Source organism: Silurus aristotelis (assembly GCF_946808225.1).
Source record: "Silurus aristotelis genome assembly, chromosome: 19".
Classification (NCBI taxonomy): domain Eukaryota; kingdom Metazoa; phylum Chordata; class Actinopteri; order Siluriformes; family Siluridae; genus Silurus; species Silurus aristotelis.
In genome coordinates, this window is record NC_139592.1 from 11,416,204 (window position 1) to 11,435,322 (window position 19,119).

Sequence of the window (19,119 nt, forward strand, 5' to 3'; positions counted from 1 at the left end):
CAATCAACAGAGGCCCCATCTAGCAACTTAAAGGATCTGCTGCTAACATGTTGGTGCCAGAAACCACACCTTCAGGGGTCTAGTGGAGTCCATGCCTCAAGGGGTCAGGGCTGTTTTGGCAGCTAAAGGGGAACCAACACAATATTAGGCAGGTGGTCATAATGTTATGCAGGATCAGTGTGTATCATCCTTGTATAACTTTAAAATAAATGTGCATACACTGTTTATTTTACCATATTGTAATATAATATATTCTTTAAATATGTTGTGCCTTACACACATCCTGCTCTAATCTAAATTTTTATTTATATGTTTATTTATATGTATATATATATATATATACACACACACAGTGGGGCAAAAAAGTATTTAGTCAGCCACCAATTGAGCAAGTTCCTAAAAAGATGAGAGAGGCCTGTAATTTTCATCATAGGTACACTTCAACTATGAGAGACAAAATGAAAAAAATAAATAAATACAGAAAATCACATTGTCTGATTTTTAAAGAATTAATTTGCAAATTATGGTGGAAAATAAGTATTTGGTCAATAAAAAAAATTCATCTCAATACTTTGTTATATACCCTTTGTTGGCAATGACAGAGATCAAACGTTTTCTGTAAGTCTTCACAAGGTTTTTACACACTGATGCTGGTAGTTTGGCCCATTCCTCCATGCAGATCTCCTCTAGAGCAGTGATATTTTGGGGCTGTTGCTGGGCAACACGGATTTTCAACTCCCTCCAAAGATTTTCTATGGGGTTGAAAAACCCAGCCAGGTTTCATCTTCAATGCCCTTGCTGATGGAAGGAGGTTCTTACTCAAAATCTTATTCATTCTTTCCTTTACACGGATCAGTCGTCCTGGTCCCTTGGAAGAAAAACAGCCTCTGCAGGTCATTCAGTAGCTCCCCCCGTGTGGTTCTGGAATTTTTGCTTACCATTCTTGTGATCATTTTGACCTCACGGGGTGAGATCTTGCATGCAGCACCAGATTGAGGGAGATTATCAGTGGTATGTCAGGACTTGTATGTCTTCCATTTTCTAATAAATGCTCCCACAGTTGATTTCTTCACACCAAACTGCTTACCTATCGCAGATTTAGTCTTCCCAGCCTGGTCCAGGTCTACAATATTGTTTCTGGTGCCTTTTGACAGCTCTTTGGTCTTAGCCATAGTGAAGTTTGGAGTCTGACTGTTTAAGGTTGTGGACAAGTGTATTTTATACTAATAACCAGTTCAAACAGGTGCCATTAATACAAGTGGAGGACAGAGGAGCCTCTTAAAGAAGAAGTTACAGGTCTGTGAGAGCCAAACATCTTGCTTTTTTGTAGGTGACCAAATACTTTTTTTCCACCATAATTTGCAAATAAATTCTTTAAAAATCAGACAATGTGATTTTCTGGATTTTTTTTTGTCATTTTGTCTCATTTTGTTAAATTGTACCTATAATGAAAATTATTGCCCTCTCTCATCTTTTTAAGTGGTAAAACTTGCACAATTGGTGGCTGACTAAACTTTTTTGCCCCACTATACACACACACACACACACACACACACACACACACACACACACACACACACACACACACACACACACACACACATATATATATATATATATATATATATATATATATATATATATATATATATATATATATATATATATATATATATATATATATATTGTCTGTATAAAATATACTAATTTCCCGATTGTACACACCCCATGCAGAACACCTGTGCAGTAACTAGGGAGTGGTTTGAGGTCGTAAACGACACCACGTGACCCGGCCAAGGTGCGTTCTGAAGTGGGCGTGTCTCCGCCGCAAACCTGAAGGGGCTCAAGGGCCTCCGAAACAGAACTCACTGAAACAGCGCTGAGGCTGAGGCTTAACACACAGCACACTGCGTCATTGTTGATCTTATAACTTTTTTTGTAGAATTTTATGGCTTCTCCTCTGAGAGCGGGCTTCCATCGTCTGGAGGTCCAAAAAACCTCATGGGACATTCCGGACCGGTACACGACATTAAATCCAGTTGGCTCCGGGGCATATGGGACTGTGTGGTAAGTGTGTGGAATTATTATAATTAACAGTAGTGTTTGCATATTTTCCACCTAATTTCTATTATAATTATTATATATGTATACAGGATAAAATTCTAAGCCTGGAGCAAATAAAAAAAGTTGGCTCTGCATGCTGTGCAGTTCTATAGCCTGAGGCTGTATTTGCAATGCTGAGACACTGGCTTTCCTTATAGTCTACTTTTTTCCCTTTCTTTTTCTTGTAATTTGTATATATTTAAACGCCTCAGACATACGAGTTTGTGTGTTTTCTTCTTCTTCTTTAACCATTATGTAAGAAATAAACAGGCTTATATGGATCGCATACCAGAAGAGCAACAAGTTTCAGCAAGTAGCCATACTCTCCTGTATTTTCACACATGCAGTGATTTTATCTGCATGTCGCCAGGCTGCATACTATAAAAGTCGTAGTGGGCGTTGCCATTTCTGGTTGCCATAGCAACTGATCAGTGGGTGGAGCAATTAGCATTCCACTTGTGAAAACAGATCAGCTTTTATGCGGTTGATATACTGTAAATGTGTGTCATCTGACAGCGAAGGAAGGAGAATCAGTGACGGCTTTTTTGTCATTTTGCAGTGAAATCGCAAGCGCCAGACTGTCGCGTCACGTCTCATTCCAATTGATGCAGGAAGTTGTTCCATATTTGCATGAAGTTAAAATAGTCTCAACCTTGTGTGTGCCTGTGACTGTACACTTGAATCTTGTAGCCAACGGACACTGTCAATAGGCCCGGTGAAAGTCACAAGCAACGAATGGTCTGAGGTCACTATGTCGATGTGACTCATTGTATGTGATGCTACGTTAACATATGCAGCAATTTTATTGCTGCAAGTTACCAGTCTCTTTACTATGGAGTCACCAGTAGCCTATTTTAACTTTTAGTTTGTTCCACAAATCAGGACTCAGAGAGTGCGTGCTTTACTGTTTTTTTTTCCATTGGTATAAAGATTGTGCATGCTGTACTGTATTTACTCCTATTGGTAGACGGATCATAGGTACTGTCTTTAATCCCACAAGTAGACGGATCATGTACGCTCTACTGTCTTTACTCCTATTAGTAGAGGGATCATGTGTGCTCTACTGTCTTTAATCCTATTTGTAGACGGATCATGTGTGCTTTACTGTCTTTATTACTGTTGTAGTTGAATCACGAATGCCCTACTGTCTTCACTTCCATTTGAAGTCAAATCATTTATGCTCTACTTTCTTCACTTTCATTGGAAGACATATCACAATTACTCCACAGTACTTACTCCCTAATTGTTGCACCAAGTTGCTCCATATTACATAGAGGTGAATACATACTGTACATCTAGTATTTGGCTTGTTCGATTATGTGCGCTCTACTGTCTTTACTCCCACTGGTACACAAATCTTTACTGTTTTAAGTGGGCTGCTCTTGGTGAAGAGAAAAGGCCCCCAGGTTGCTGCGAGCTCCATAGTAACTTTTATCAGTGCAAATAGCCGTCCACTTCTGTCAACAAAACTGCGTTCTTGCCAAATTAAATATACTGCAGGGAATTTTGTATTTAAAATTCACTGTATATAAAAAAATTATCCAAATGACTTATGTTCTTCCGTGTGTTTGTGTATGTAGCTCTTCTATTGACCAGAAAACGAAGGAGAAGGTGGCCATAAAAAAGCTGTACAGACCCTTCCAGTCTCTGATCCATGCAAAGCGGGCTTACAGGGAACTCCGACTGTTACGTCACATCCAACACGACAATGTGAGTGGCAAACTTTTTCTAAACTCATGACAAAAGCCTGTTAGTGTTGTACTAACCATGTTATTACTTAACATGGATAAAATCAATTTGCTATTGACATGAATTACAGTGTTAATTATACAGAGGTCTGTTCATCCTGCCTGTTTTTATTGTGAACAGAAACGCTTAAGAAACTGTAAATTACTTACCTACCTTGAAACTTTTTGTGTTTAGACATTTTATAGCTATACTTATAGATTCTTACCAAAACAGCTGACCTGACCAAGAAATAATGAACTTTGCATCACTGCAAGCCAGAGCTTAATCAAGCACTGAAAAATTAATCTTCCCCCTCTCAAAAAAACAGTTCGGTGCATCGTACAGTCTCTTTACAAGCACCTGTGAAAAATGCATGATCTTGAGTTTCCATAAGAATTTACAGTAAATTTTCTATATACATACCGCAGTCATTAGATCAGATTTTTATTAAAGTAGCATACATTATTAATCCCATTAATATGTAGAACATACAAATTGGGAACTACATGCCTAATCTGAATGATGCTCTTGAATGATGAGAGTAATGAGTTAAAATTGGAAGCACGCTTAACCTTGTTTCATGTATGTCTTATTGATTGTCCAAAAAAGGTGATCTGCCTTCTGGATGTTTTCACTCCTGACTCCTCACTGGAAAAATTCCAGACTTTGTAAGTAGCAAGATAACCAGAACTCATACCTGTGCAGAAATTCTCTGCTTGTCATGACAAGTTAAATAGCTGAAAAGTGTGTGTTTGTTGTGTGTGTGGTGGAGGGTCGGGGTGGGTGGGGTTTTGGGAGGGGGTATTTGGGTGTGGGGGTTTGGCTATAGATAGGGCTCTCATTTAAATCTTTTTAATTTTTTCTTCTTGTTCAGTCTTTTCATCACATTCTTCAATTTAGTTCAATTCAATTTTATTCAATTCTATTCAAATCAATTTAATATTTAAAAAAAAAAATTTTTTAACAATTAACATTGTCCCAAAACAGATATAAAAATAAATAGATTACAAATATAAATTCTAAATGTGAGTGGCCATTGGCAACAGTGGCAAGGGAAAACTTCCTTAGATGATATGAGGAAAATCCTTCGGAGAAACCAGACCCAAAAGGGAACCCATCCTCATCTGTGTAACACAGAATGTTTATTCATCATAGCTACCTCATTGTTGAGGTTATCAACTGTACACCGACAGAGATTCGAGACTTGTAGTCCTAAGCCATTGTGGCAAACTGTTTATATTAATTCCAGTCTAGAGCCATCGTCATAGCTCTTAAGTTGAGTCCTCAACAGTAACAATCCAGAGCCAGGTAGTCAGTAAGATTCAGGAAGGTCCACGAAGAAGAAAGAGACATGATCACTGGTACCTCAGAAGCATGTTTGAGAGAGAATGAGAGAGAGAGAGAGAGAGAGAGAGAGAGAGAGAGAGAGAGAGAGAGAGAGAGAGAGAAACAGAGCATGGCAACAGGGAGAGAGAAACAGGCATTATTAGCTACCATTAGTGTTATATAATATCGCTAAGGACATTGTCCAGTATGAATTTATCTTCTTCTGCATTTGTGTCTTCCTCTTTTTCTTTTTCTTCCCTGCTTTTTTCTTTTTCTTTTCTTCTTCAATATTTTCTGGTGTCCCAATTCGCATGCTATTTGTCCCAAATAGGAAAAAAATTTACTACTTGCAAAAGAGAATATGAATGACTGTTTACAGTGTACATAACTAGGCATCAACATGGTCTTTGTGTTAGTATGCACATAAAAACGAGGTGGTATCGAAAAGATTCGAGACTAGTTTTGTAACACAGAATCAGATGACAGCACAAGCCTGCATGCACCGAACTTCATAACTCAGTGTCCCAAAAGACATCATCCTGTGTACATCGGAAGCTCTGCAACTGATGCAATTCAGACCACATGCGTTACCATGTCTGCAATTTCATTATGGACAGCAAGTTAGAACAAAGAGCAGCCGTGAAAGTCTGTGTGAAACTGGCCCAATCTGCCACAGTGACGTTTGACATGATTCTGAAAGAGTACAGCGTTGCTGCAACGAGTCGTTCGGGGTGATTTGAGTGGCACGCCTGCTGCAAGAGCGGAAAAACATCATTGGAAGAGGGTGAGAGATCAGGGATACCTTTAACAAAATAAACCCCTGAAAATGTAAACTACTTGTGCATTATGATTGTTGCAATCTACAATGCTGCTGTCATTGTCGTTGTGTCATACAGAACAGTCCAGGCAATCCTCATGTGTGATTTGAACATGCTCCAAGTTCCTCCCAAGTCTCCGTCAGCAGCGTCCAGTGGAAGACCTGTCCTTCATGCCATTTATTACCAGTGACATGGGTGTACGTTATGACCCTGAGACAACAGGAATGCTCACTGCATGCCAGGACTTCTTGCCTAATCTCGTTAATACTCTTGGCTCTGAATGGGCACATATCCATAATCACATTTATAAACCAATTTGCAAAGACTTCCCAGAAGGGTGGAGGTTATTACAACAGCAAAGGGAGGCTATATCTGGAACTCAGAAAGGATATGAGGTTGTGATTATCAGGTGTTTAAAAGCATTTGGATATATAGTGTGTTTTGCTATACTTGAATACACTCGCTAAGCATTTTTATAGGACCACCTGTACCACTGCTGCTTGTGAGCAAATCCACAAAACCACACTGAAATCTAGATTTAAAATGGGAATGGAGGGGAATCATGACTAAGTCGGCTTTAAGTGTCCAGTGTGCACTGATGAATACGTGTGTGTGTGTGTGTGTGTGTGTGTGTGTGTGTGTGTGTGTGTGTGTGTGTGTGTGTGTGTGTGTGTGTGTGTGCTTTACTAGCTATTTGGTAATGCCTTTTGTGGCTCAGGATCTTAGCCACATAATGAAGAGGAGGAGACTCACTGAAAAAGTCATTGTATATTTGTTCTACCAGTTACTCAGAGGACTAAAGGTCTGGCCTCTTTTTTTTTGCCTTTTTTGTAAAAAAATTTATTATGTTTGTAAATTGCCAGCTAATAGTAAATTAAATTCTTTCTTTTAGTACATACATTCTGCTGGAATCATTCATCGGGTATGAACAACACACCTCACCTCCTGTACATCCTGCAATCACTCATTCCATCTGACCCATTCATCTAGCCATCACGATTTGGCCATTTTTTCTGCTTTGAACACATCAACTTTGAGGACAAAATGTTCATTTGCTGTCCCATATAAATAGATATATAAATATACCCCACATACTAACTGGTGTCATGATGAAGCGACAGTGTTATTCACTTACCTGTAATAATGTTGTAACATCCTAATGTTATGCCTGGTCGCTGTATATAAGTTATGTAAGTATGATTCTGTGTTTTAGAATGTAGAGATATTAAGGTGGATATATAACCCAGCCGTGTTACATTTTTAAGTCTTATTGATGAGGTGTTGATTCATTTTTAATAGCAGTACAGTAGTAGTACCTGTAATTCAAATCAGAGGTTTACATTAATGCCACATAGCCCATCTTTAGTTATTTCCCTATTCCATGTTCCTTATCATCATTCAAGTTTATATACAACCCTAGTTATTAATCTGCTGCCTTTTTAGTCTGTTTTTTGTAGTTCCAGTTATTTGAAGTCCATAAGTATGTGAACTACGATAACATTTTTCACATTTTTGCCTACAGTATGTACACCACTACAATGGATTTCAAATAAAGCAATCAAGATGTGTTCGAAGTGTTGATAATCATTTTTGTTGTTTTAACATTTATGTTTGAACATTTATGACGCCTCTTCACTAGGATCTGAAACCAAGCAACCTTGCTGTTGATGAGAACTGTGAATTAAAGGTAAATGACATTTTGTAGTTTTATTCAAACTTAATTGCATTATATTTTCATGGTTAACTCAAATAAATGTCTGATGAACTGTTCTCTCTTTTTCTTTTCTGAACACTTATCCACACGCACAACCACAGATATTGGACTTTGGATTGGCGAGACATGCAGAGATGGAGATGACTGGCTATGTTGTGACACGGTGGTATAGAGCCCCTGAAGTCATTTTCAACTGGATGCATTATACTCAGACAGGTGCTCTTTGATTTTTTTTTACCCAGTTGTTATATGACCTTTAAAAATATATAAATAGTGTAGCAAATGCTTATATGGAGTTTTTTTTAATTGTTTAATAACTTCAATAAAATACCATTACTATATCCATATAATGTTGGCCTATATATTATTTCAAATAATGCAAGCTAGAAGTTTGAATTCTGTATAGTTAACTGTAATTAGTGTCTGAAGTGGTCTGAATTTTGTTCTGTGTGTAGTTGACATATGGTCTGCTGGTTGCATCCTGGCTGAGATGATCACCGGTGAGGTGCTTTTCCCTGGAAATGACAGTATCCTTCCTTAAACTTTACATTTGCATCTCAGTAAACCACTGAGTTGTATTTGTTCTACATACCAAATTGTTTGGATAACCAAATCTTTACTGTAGGTAGAAACAAGCTGGCAGAAAAAAAACAGCCTCATTTTTATGTTAGGGGTTCCAAAAGCATAGGAACAGTGCTATGGAAAAACGCTAAGGCTGATTACTGGAAACTAAGTGTGTAACGGTACACGTATTCCTACCCAAATACAATTTTTGGTACAGGGCTACATGCAATACTTTTTACGTGTGGAACATGGATACAATCTGATATTAAGCGGCAGACTGCAGATCAGGTAGCGCTATGGATTCTTAAGCATTTTATGTCCAGTTTCAAGAACTTTTCTTAAAAGGAGAAAATCCTGACAATTCCACATATTGAGGTAGCAGAGGTGGAAGTAATGAATACTCGTTACTGTACTTAAGTAGATTTCTATGGTATCAGTACTTTATTTCAGTATTTATTTTTCAGAAAACTTTTTACTTATACTCATTACAATTTTACACAAGTATCTGTTCTTTCTTCTTCTTACATTTTCAAACCAGGCTACTTACATTAGTTTTAATCTATTTGGTGACATGGTCAATATTTTTTCTTCTCATTCTGTGCCATTTTCAGCCCATCAACCTATTTCTTTGACATTGTGTGGCTTTTTCAATCTACCACTGGTGTATCATTTCCTAGCTCTTACACACCACAGATGTAGACTAGATTAAGAAGCTAAAGATCAGCAAGGCAGAAGGCAACAAGAAGTATGGGGTTAATGTGAAAGAGATAGAAGGAGTCAGTGATGTAAAAATGACTGAGAACATTCCTGATCACCTGATCATCATCATCTTTTCTCTGCTTTTGTTGTATATGGTGGATGTTCAGCCTGAATACATTCATCAGGTAACAAAATGGCAGATTCGTTTTGGAGTAATATAGCGATGTCAAAATTCAAACGCAATTTCATTTTAAAGGCACTAATTTTATTAACGCGTGATTAATGCAACATGCATTTCTGTTCGACCACATGTTTGAAAAATATAAATAAATAAAAAATTTACGAAATTAAAACCTTCAGCATACGTTTATTTACGGGTTTCTTTCTTTATAAAATCCACCGAAAAATTATTTTTATCCCTCAACATTGGTTTTACTGATGCGGCAAGTCTTAAATCAGCACCAAAATCTGCCATTATGCGCACAATTAACCCTCTGGGGTCGACAAACGTCCCGGTGCGTTTTAGGCTATTTTTTCTTAATGCAAAAGCCAACTTCAATTCTATTTGTAATTGTACAGATAAAAGCAATAAATAATACATTAAAATCTGTAAAGGGTCTACTTTTGTTCATATACACATAAAATGTATGTATATATATATATATATATATATATATATATATATATATATATGTATGTATGTATATATAAAATTTACATAATTTAAAACAATTTAAATATTTTGTCTTCATGCTCTCTGTTGAGTTTGGTTTCACTAATAATAATTATATGTTTGCATAAAGCATCCATATTTCTCCATGCCCATGTTGATTAAAGTATTAAAAACGTGATGTATTTATTTACAGTACATTTAGAACAGATAAAAATGTGCGATTAAGTTGCGAATAAATATTTTATTTACACAAATTTTAATATGATGTGACGTCTAGTTATCAGCATGACACTAAAACACGTAGTAATAATGGCTACTTTTTACTCAAGCACATGTCAGAGCCCAAACGTCTTTACATTAACTTGAGTAAAAGTTAAAAGTATAGTCGGTACTTTAACTTTTACCAGAGTACTTTAAAACATTAAGGCTTGTTTCTAAATGTTGACAGTGATATAAACCTCAGGTGATGAGACAGAGACTAATTAAGATGATGCTGGTAATCAAAGTGACTACTATTTTCCTACATTTGAATTGATAATAATTTTTTTAGGTTTTTTGGTCAAGAAAGAGAAAATAAGAGTCAGGCATAATTTATTATAAATACTTCATATACTTTAAATGCACACACATGCATACACACATGTCTGTGTCACAGCTCAGTTTCTCTTTCCTGGTGCTCTTCTCTCCCAACTTTCTAATGCCTTTGCTCCTTTAAATCACAGCAAAACTAATAACCCAAAAGATCCGTACCCTTCACCTTCCCCCGGTCCTTCTTTCATTCACAAACTGTAATTTGACCACACCATCACTGTCACATATTTTCCTTCAGTAATATTTTTCCATAAGTAGATTAGGATAGAAATGTAGGTGGGGCATCTTTCATTGAGATTCAATTTAAAAAAACTCTCATGTTCACTTTTGTTGGTAATCACACTATATAATATAACATTTTTACTTCTGGCATAAATACATACCAAAACCCTTTGTATTCATGGGAACAATTTAAATGAAAGTATTTCTTTGTTATATCATTATCTTTATTTTGAAATGATTTATATTTTCATCCAATTATAGTACTGGCTTGCAATTCTCATAAACCATAGGTGGCAAAGCTCTATTCTATTTTAAACCCTGTCTACAGGTTCCTTGATCCTATTACCTAGGTATGGACCAACTAAACCTGATCCTCCATCTGACGGGAACACCACACTCATCACTGGTGCAGAAAATGCAGAGCAAAGATGTAGGAATCCATTACACTTAATTCAATGACCAGTAATGCTTTTTGAGGCTAATTTTATTTTAAAGTTTTATGATGTTAAAGATATACGGTAGTCGTCTGCTCTCTTTTTTAAAAAAAATGAAATTAATCTGCTTGCAGGCAAGGTTATATGTACAGTCTCTCCCAACCCAGAAAAAGAAAGTTCTCAGAGATGTCTTCCCGTCCATGGATTCCAATGGTCTGTATCTGCCTCTGCAACATTTAGATACATTACAAATAACTGCATAGTTGTGGGACTGATTGACAAATTTTGAATGAGACTAAGATCAATTTGAGAGAATAGTAGTTAAGCGGCCATTGTCAACATTGTAACATCAGTCTTTGTACACTAGATGGCGCAAAACCAAATGTAGTGCAATTCTCATAACTCATGACCGGGTGTACTTCAGAATTTTTTCTTTGAGAATTGTGAATTCAGTTACTGAGTGAAAGAAACCTCGGGAATTATGTGAGAAAACTTATTTTTTGCAGTAGTTATTGTCGACAAAGCATAACCTCAAATATTAATAAATCAAGTATGTAAATGTTTGTATGTTTAGTAAATTAAGGCACCCTTGTGGGAAAGATGAACTCATTATTGGTAGTAAAAGTTATTACTGTACCTTTTTAAGGTCTGATACTGCTACCGTTAATGGTTTGTTTACAGTAAATGAATTGTTAAATAAAGTTTTTCGAAAAAGCTCATTGGAAAGCTTTATTTTATACAAAAACTGCATCAGCTATAGGATGTACACCAATCAGGCATAACATTAAGACCACCTGCCTAATATTGTGTCGGTCCGCTTTTGTTTGCCAAAACAGCTACAGACAGTAAACACCCTTTCAAGAGCTGAAGTTTTGGAGTTGCCCTGACCCATTCGTCTAGCCATCACAATTTAGCCCTTGTCAAACCTTGCTCATTATTATGTTTGCCCTTTTTTTTCCTGCATCTGACACATCAACTCTGAGGACAAAATGTTCACTTGTTGCCTAATATACCCCACATACTAACAGGTGTCAGGTTGAAGAGATAATCAGGGTTAATCACTTTACCAGTCATAATGTTATATTTTGATAATGTTATGCCTGATCGGTGTATGCATAAAAAAAACGTGTTTCATTGGAATTTCCATAACCGTGATGTAATGTCTTTTGTTTGTCAAGCTGTGAATCTCCTTGAGAAGACTCTGATGTTGGACCCTGAAGTCAGACTGACAGCTAAAGATGGACTGTCTCATCCTTACCTCTCTGAGTTTCATGACCCAGAAAATGAACCTGAATCTCCCCCTTATGATGACTCATTTGAGAGCCTGGAGCTGGCTGTTAGCGAGTGGAAGAGTGAGAACACACACACACGCACACACACACACACACACACACACACACACACACACACACACACACACACACACACACACACAGGAATTGCAACACATAGTTTTTCCCAACATTTGTTATGACCCAAATCTAACACTTATTCACAAATAATAATTATTAGAAAATAAATATTATTATATAATCTCATATAGAAAATAATTGTGGTTTGTTTGCTTTTCTTACAGGTCTTATACACATGGAGATAATGACCTTTGACCCTGACAATCCTAGACAGACTGCAATATAAGAGTTCATACCTGGGAAAATTTCGCAATATCAAGTCACATAGTTTAAGCAGCCATCTTACAGGAGAAAGTTTGTAACTTCTGTTTTCATCTCAGTGTACCCTGTAATATCTTGATTCAAGAATATTTCTTTTTACTCTGATCCTTTCTATTATTTGTGGTTATATTTCAGGAAAAAGAATCCACTTGTATTCATAAAGTAAAATATTGCTGTAAAATTAAAAACAACTCAAAAAGCCGTTACACAGTAACAAGTTCATGTACTTTGGAAGAAGTCGTGAATAATCGGACGGTTGTCATTTGTTGCCATTCAGGTGAACTTTACAGGTAAACGGTTACTGATATGTAGTTGTTGTTTTGCACACACATATTCAGCCATTTTATAGACACGCCTAACTAGCAGCTGTGCAGTTTTAGATGACAGCTCATATCTTATGCACAGTTTGAGTAATAATTCTCTAGGACTTCATCGTTGTCAACACAAAATAAAGACAATAGTGACATGGAGGTGTGGAGCAACACTGCAGCATGTATATGATCCATAAAGATTAGACAATGAAAACAGTCATTTCAGTTTTTTATACATACATAATTAGTCATTTAATAAAGTCAGCTTTAATAAACAATTAGGGGAGAATTTCATGCAGTATATAACATCATTAAAGAGGCATTGAATCTGACCTGATTTTAATATCGCAGGAAAGAATTAAATAAAAATGAAACAACAACATCTTGTTGTCTTTAAATGTGCACCAACACTTTACTCAGATCAGGCCCCTTCACAATGATACTGATTATACATAATATACATAGTTGGGCTATAATTAATATGAACAGTTTTACCACAATGGCTTAGGGCTACTAGGGCTTTGGGGTTTTCACTCAAATCATCAAGGAACAGGTTCAACCTCAACAATGATTAAAATATAATGAAAGTACATTTGGTGTTTGTAAGATGAGGATGGGCTCCTTTTTGAGTCTGGTTCCTCTTAAGGATTTTGCCCCAGTTTTCTCTCATGAAAGTCATCTCTGGCTTGCTCATTAAGTATACAATATCTCACAAAAGTGAGTACGCCCCTCACATTTCAGCAACCTTTTTAGTGTATCTTCTCAAGTGACAATACTATAGAAATGAAAATTGGATATATTTTAGTAGTCAATGTGCAGGTTTTATAGCAGTACAGTACAGATTTATATACAAGATACACAATACAATACTAATACAAAATACACAAATTTGTCTGGTCCTGTCAAGCAGACAAACATTAATATGATGAAAAGAGCATGTGGCTTTGTATGGTTAAACAGTGTACAGCTGTTATCACTTTTGTTGCCAGCTATTTTGACAATGATGGCTGTATGTTGAGTTATTTTCAGAGGACAGAAAATCTGCACTGCTATACAAGCTGCACATTGACTACTCTAAAATATATCCAAGTTTAATTTTTTTTTTTTTTTTTTTATAGTATTTCCCTTGAGGACATATAATAAAAGTGTTGCTAAAATGTGAGTGTTTTTTGTCGTTTTTATACTGTGTGTGTGTATATATATATATATATATATATATATATATATATATATATATATATATATATATATATATATATATATACAGTGAGGAAAATAAGTATTTGAACACCCTGCTATTTTGCAAGTTCTCCCACTTAGAAATCATGGAGGGGTCTGAAATTGTCATCGTAGGTGCATGTCCACTGTGAGAGACATAATCTAAAAAAAAAAAATCCAGAAATCACAATGTATGATTTTTAAACTATTTATTTGTATGATACAGCTGCAAATAAGTATTTGAACACCTGAGAAAGTGAATGTTAATATTTGGTACAGTAGCCTTTGTTTGCAATTACAGAGGTCAAACGTTTCCTGTAGTTTTTCACCAGGTTTGCACACACTGTAGGAGGGATTTTGGCCCACTCCTCCACACAGATCTTCTCTAGATCAGTCAGGTTTCTGGCCTGTCGCTGAGAAACACGGAGTTTGAGCTCCCTCCAAAGATTCTCTATTAGGTTTAGGTCTGGAGACTGGCTAGGCCATGCCAGAACCTTGATATGCTTCTTACAGAGCCACGCCTTGGTTATCCTGGCTGTGTGCTTCGGGTCATTGTCATGTTGGAAGACCCAGCCTTGACCCATCTTCAATGCTCTAAATGAGGGAAGGAGGTTGTTCCCCAAAATCTCACAATACATGGCCCCGGTCATCCTCTCCTTAATACAGTGCAGTCGCCCTGTCCCATGTGCAGAAAAACACCCCAAAGCATGATGCTACCACCCCCATGCTTCACAGTAGGGATGGTGTTCTTGGGATGGTACTCATCATTCTTCTTCCTCCAAACACGTTTAGTGGAATTATGACCCAAAAGTTCTATTTTGGTCTCATCTGACCACATGACTTTCTCCCATGACTCCTCTGGATCATCCAAATGGTCATTGGCAAACTTAAGACGTGCCTGGACATGTGCTGGTTTAAGCAGGGGAACCTTCCGTGCCATGCATGATTTCAAACCATGACGTCTTAGTGTATTACCAACAGTAACCTTGGAAATGGTGGTCCCAGCTTTTTTCAGGTCATTGACCAGCTCCTCCCGTGTAGTTCTGGGCTGATTTCTCACCTTCCTTAGGATCACTGAGACCCCACGAGGTGCGATCTTGCATGGAGCCCCAGTCTGAGGGAGATTGGCAGTCATGTTTAGCTTCTTCCATTTTCTAATTATTGCTCCAACAGTGGACCTTTTTTCACCAAGCTGCTTGGCAATTTCCCTGTAGCCCTTTCCAGCCTTGTGGAGGTGTACAATTTTGTCTCTAGTGCCTTTGGACAGCTCTTTGGTCTTGGCCATGTTAGTAGTTGGATTCTTACTGATTGTATGGGGTGGACAGGGGTCTTTATGCAGCTAACAACCTCAAACAGGTGCATGTAAATTAGGATAATAAATGTAGTGGAGGTGGACATTTTAAAGGCGGACTAACAGGTCTTTAAGTGTCAGAATTCTAGCTGATAGACAGGTGTTCAAATACTTATTTGCAGCCATGTCATACAAATAAATAGTTTAAAAATCATATATTGTGATTTCTGGATTTTTTTTTTTTAGATTATGTCTCTCACAGTGGACATGCACCTACGATGACAATTTCAGACCCCTTCATGATTTCTAAGTGGGAGAACTTGCAAAATAGAAGGGTGTTCAAATACTTATTTTTCTCACTGTATATACACTGGCAATCAAAATTAGAGAACAATTTATAAACAATTGAACAATTCTGAAATAATGTCATCTTCACTGCTCAACAGTTTAAGGAGTTTTTGTCCTGTCTATACCATGCTACCAGAACACCTTTTCCACAAAATAACTAAGGCATTTAAAAAAAAACGTTATTTTGCAGAAAACACACTGATCAAAATTAGAGAACAACAATGACTGTAGCATGGAAAAAGATTACAACAAAATTTTCTGAAGGTTACAACAGTCAGCAATTAGTAGGAAGTGTACAGGCCTCTGCTCTGAATGACTTCAGCACATCTGCAGCCACAGGACAGCACTAGTCTCTCACACTGCTCTGGTGTGATTTTGGTCCACTCTTCTTCCAGTCTCCTCCACAGTTCGGTGACTGTAGTGGGTTTCTTGGCCATAACTTTGTCATCAAGGATTTTCCAGAGGTTCTCTATTGGGTTGAGATCATGACTCAGGGCAGGCCATGTCATTATTTCAATGTTTTCAGTTTTCAGGAACTGCTTCAGAACACTGTGGGCTGATTGGGTGATGAACGCAGGGAAGGACCCATATGTTGTTGAAGAAGGTTCTGATAAACATTTGTATTCACTCTGCCATGTAGCTGTTTAAGAGGCCCAACTCCTGCAGAAAACATGCCCCAAACCATGACACTTCCTCGTCCATTTTCACTGACTTCTTTACACACTTTGGGTTTAGTCTTTCTCCAGTTTGTCGCCGAACATAATGTTCCATCGGACCCAAATAAATTAAACTTGCTTTCTTCATTGAAGTGAACTTTGGACCAGTTCTCCTCAGTCCACACAACATGCTTCTCAGCAATGCTTAGTCTAGCCTTTTGATTCTTTCTGCTAATGAGAGGTTTGGTCACTGCAGAGTGGGCTTTCAGTCCAAATGCTCTTAAACGTCGAGACACTGTATGACGAGACAGATTCTTACCCTGTTCAGCAATGAACTGGTGAGCAATTCCAGCTGTAGTGTGGAAACGATTGCCCATTGAGATCCCCCGCAGTATCCTGTCCTCGCTTGTATTTGTCCTCCGTGGATGACCAGCCTTCTTGGCGGACTTGAATGAGTTTGTGATGTTGTAAAGATTCAATATTCTTGAAATCACAGATTTGGAACGACCAACTTGTCTTGCTATGGCTGATAGGGTCATCTCTTTGGCCTTAATCTGGACAACCTGCTGCCGGAGGCTTTCAGTCACTTTAGAACGGCCCACCATCTTGCAGAGTCAGTGAACCCTAACCCTAACCCTAGGCTGCCAGTTAAATAGGGGTTGACAAATAATCAAGGAAATTAGCACCAGGTTCCAGATTAACACCAATAACTGGGAGGTATCTGTAAGTGTTCTCTAATTTTGATCAGTGTGATTTTGCAGAAAACACACTAAACTCCTTCAACTGTTGAGCAGTGAAAATGAAATTTTTTCAGAATTGTTCAATTGTTTATAAATTGTTCTCTAATTTTGATCACCAGTGTATATATACATGTATACATTTATACATTTTTTTATATATATTCTTAATATAATATATATTATATATTAAATAATATATTTATATCAGCAGTTCCATCAAACCAGCCTTATACATTTTCATTTAAATATTTTACCATTTAATCATTTTATTTCCAAAAGACTCAAACTATTGATTGTTATTTTTTTAGCAAAACCACTAAACATTTTTTTCTTCATTAAACCGTTGCTTCTTGCAACACACTAAGGCTCCCTTGGGAACTCTTTTGAATGGTGCTTGCTTATGTTGATCTGTTTGCCAAACAACTGTTTAATGCAAAGTAGATAGAAAAAGTAGAGTTGGCAGGAGCTTGTTGTAATATGATCACTATTGCTCAATTATCAATTACTTTTTGATCTTAAACTTGCAATTACAGCACACTTTAACATTTATATTAACAATTAAAATGGTATATATACACAGCAGGTTAGTGCAGTGGTTTTCTGTGCATGTTTGTCCCATGTATGCTTGACTTTCCTAAAACATGCAAGCAATTGTATTGTTTTGGCCAGGTTCTCTGGTGGTCTAGTGGTCAGGATGCGGCGCCCTCACCGCTGCGGCCCGGGTTCGATCCTTGGTCAGGGAACCAACCCCAGCCATTAGGGTTGTACAAGCCTTAGTGCTGGTCCCAAGCCCGGATAAATGGGGAGGGTTGCGTTAGGAAGGGCATCCAGCGTAACATGCCACATCAAACATGCGGATGGTCCGCTGTGGCGACCCCGAATGGGAGAAGCCGAAAGAAAGTAGTGTTTTGTTTTGGATAATTTAGCCCTAGATGTAAATAAATAAATAAATAGTGCTTGCACACAAGGTGCTTCGGAATGGACTGGTATTAGGATTCAGATCCTCCTTGGCAATGATCAGGAAACGTATGAATATAATGAATATAAAAAGGCTACACACCCCTGTTAAAAGTGCAGTTTTTATGTTTAAAAATCATGCTTAATTTTTTGTCATGGTTTATCATATGCTTTCTGGCAGTTTGAGCATCTAACCATCTCCTTCTAAAATTTCTTATTAGTAAGGCCTTTCTATCTACAGAAATGTCTCTCACTTCTTTTTCCACACCACTCTGTAAACTCAGGAGTTGTGTGTGAAGTTCCCAGGAGATCCGTTTATGAAATACTTAGACCAGCCAATTTGGCACTAACAACCACGCCATGATCAAAGTCAGAAAGATCACACTTTTTCTTCATGGTAATGTACCATGTGAACATTACCTGAAGTGCTTTACCTGCAGTATCTGCCTGCTTTTTTGCATTGTGGTGCTGCCACATAATTGACTATCAAACAAATAAAGTGTATGCATATCCTTTGTATATACTGATTTCTATATAGTATGGCTCCATACTTTTAAATAAAAAAATCTGCTCTAAATGTTAATACAAACAATGTAAAAATAAATATTTTAATTATTTAACAAAAATATAATAGTGTAAAGAAGAAAATGATCATATATTTAATTATTTGTGGAATAAATCATTTCATTTTGAATTGTGATCATATTTTTTTATTTATAACATATAACATAAGTGATAACATATCAGAGGTGGCAAAAGTACACATCCTTAACTTGCAGAATGACAGGTACGAAAAAAAGACACACACTCTTGTCTCTCTTTAACTTGTTTTTTTATTTTTTTTGCACACATAAACTCATTATATCACACTGTAGATATAAAACATCCACTGTTCTGATGGTGCAATGTTATACTATGTGTGAAACATATGTAAACATATTTGATACAGTTTAGAAGATGCTTAATAAATACCTACAGCATGGGCTGAACATGATCAATGGGATGTGTGGTTGTAAAGGTACAGACAGGGGTAGTGAATTAGAGGACATCTAA

The 19,119-nt window shown here is 37.0% G+C and overlaps 1 protein-coding gene across 1 annotated transcript; it reads left to right on the forward strand.

Moving 5' to 3' along the window:
• The first annotated feature begins 1,807 nt into the window (after window positions 1-1,807).
• Window positions 1,808-13,236, forward strand: LOC310742100 (mitogen-activated protein kinase 14A). The gene is made up of 12 exons (XM_083570731.1): window positions 1,808-2,067; window positions 3,684-3,813; window positions 4,441-4,499; window positions 6,666-6,777; window positions 6,868-6,897; window positions 7,615-7,662; window positions 7,791-7,905; window positions 8,145-8,216; window positions 10,789-10,868; window positions 11,007-11,085; window positions 12,051-12,224; window positions 12,449-13,236. Exons 1-12 carry the CDS (start codon window positions 1,949-1,951, stop codon window positions 12,508-12,510), a joined length of 1,080 nt encoding a protein of 359 aa, XP_083426857.1. The 5' UTR covers window positions 1,808-1,948; the 3' UTR covers window positions 12,511-13,236.
• Window positions 13,237-19,119: the final 5,883 nt, after the last annotated feature.

What these genes read in the sequence shown, in the direction of transcription:
- LOC310742100 (XM_083570731.1), top strand. Translation starts at nt 1,949, where the DNA reads ATGGCTTCTCCTCTGAGAGCGGGCTTCCATCGTCTGGAGGTCCAAAAA. An exon ending in AGAAAATGCAGAGCAAAGAT is followed by an intron (nt 10,869 to 11,006) that starts GTAGGAATCCAT and finishes ATCTGCTTGCAG; the next exon opens with GCAAGGTTATATGTACAGTC. An exon ending in CCCGTCCATGGATTCCAATG is followed by an intron (nt 11,086 to 12,050) that starts GTCTGTATCTGC and finishes TTGTTTGTCAAG; the next exon opens with CTGTGAATCTCCTTGAGAAG.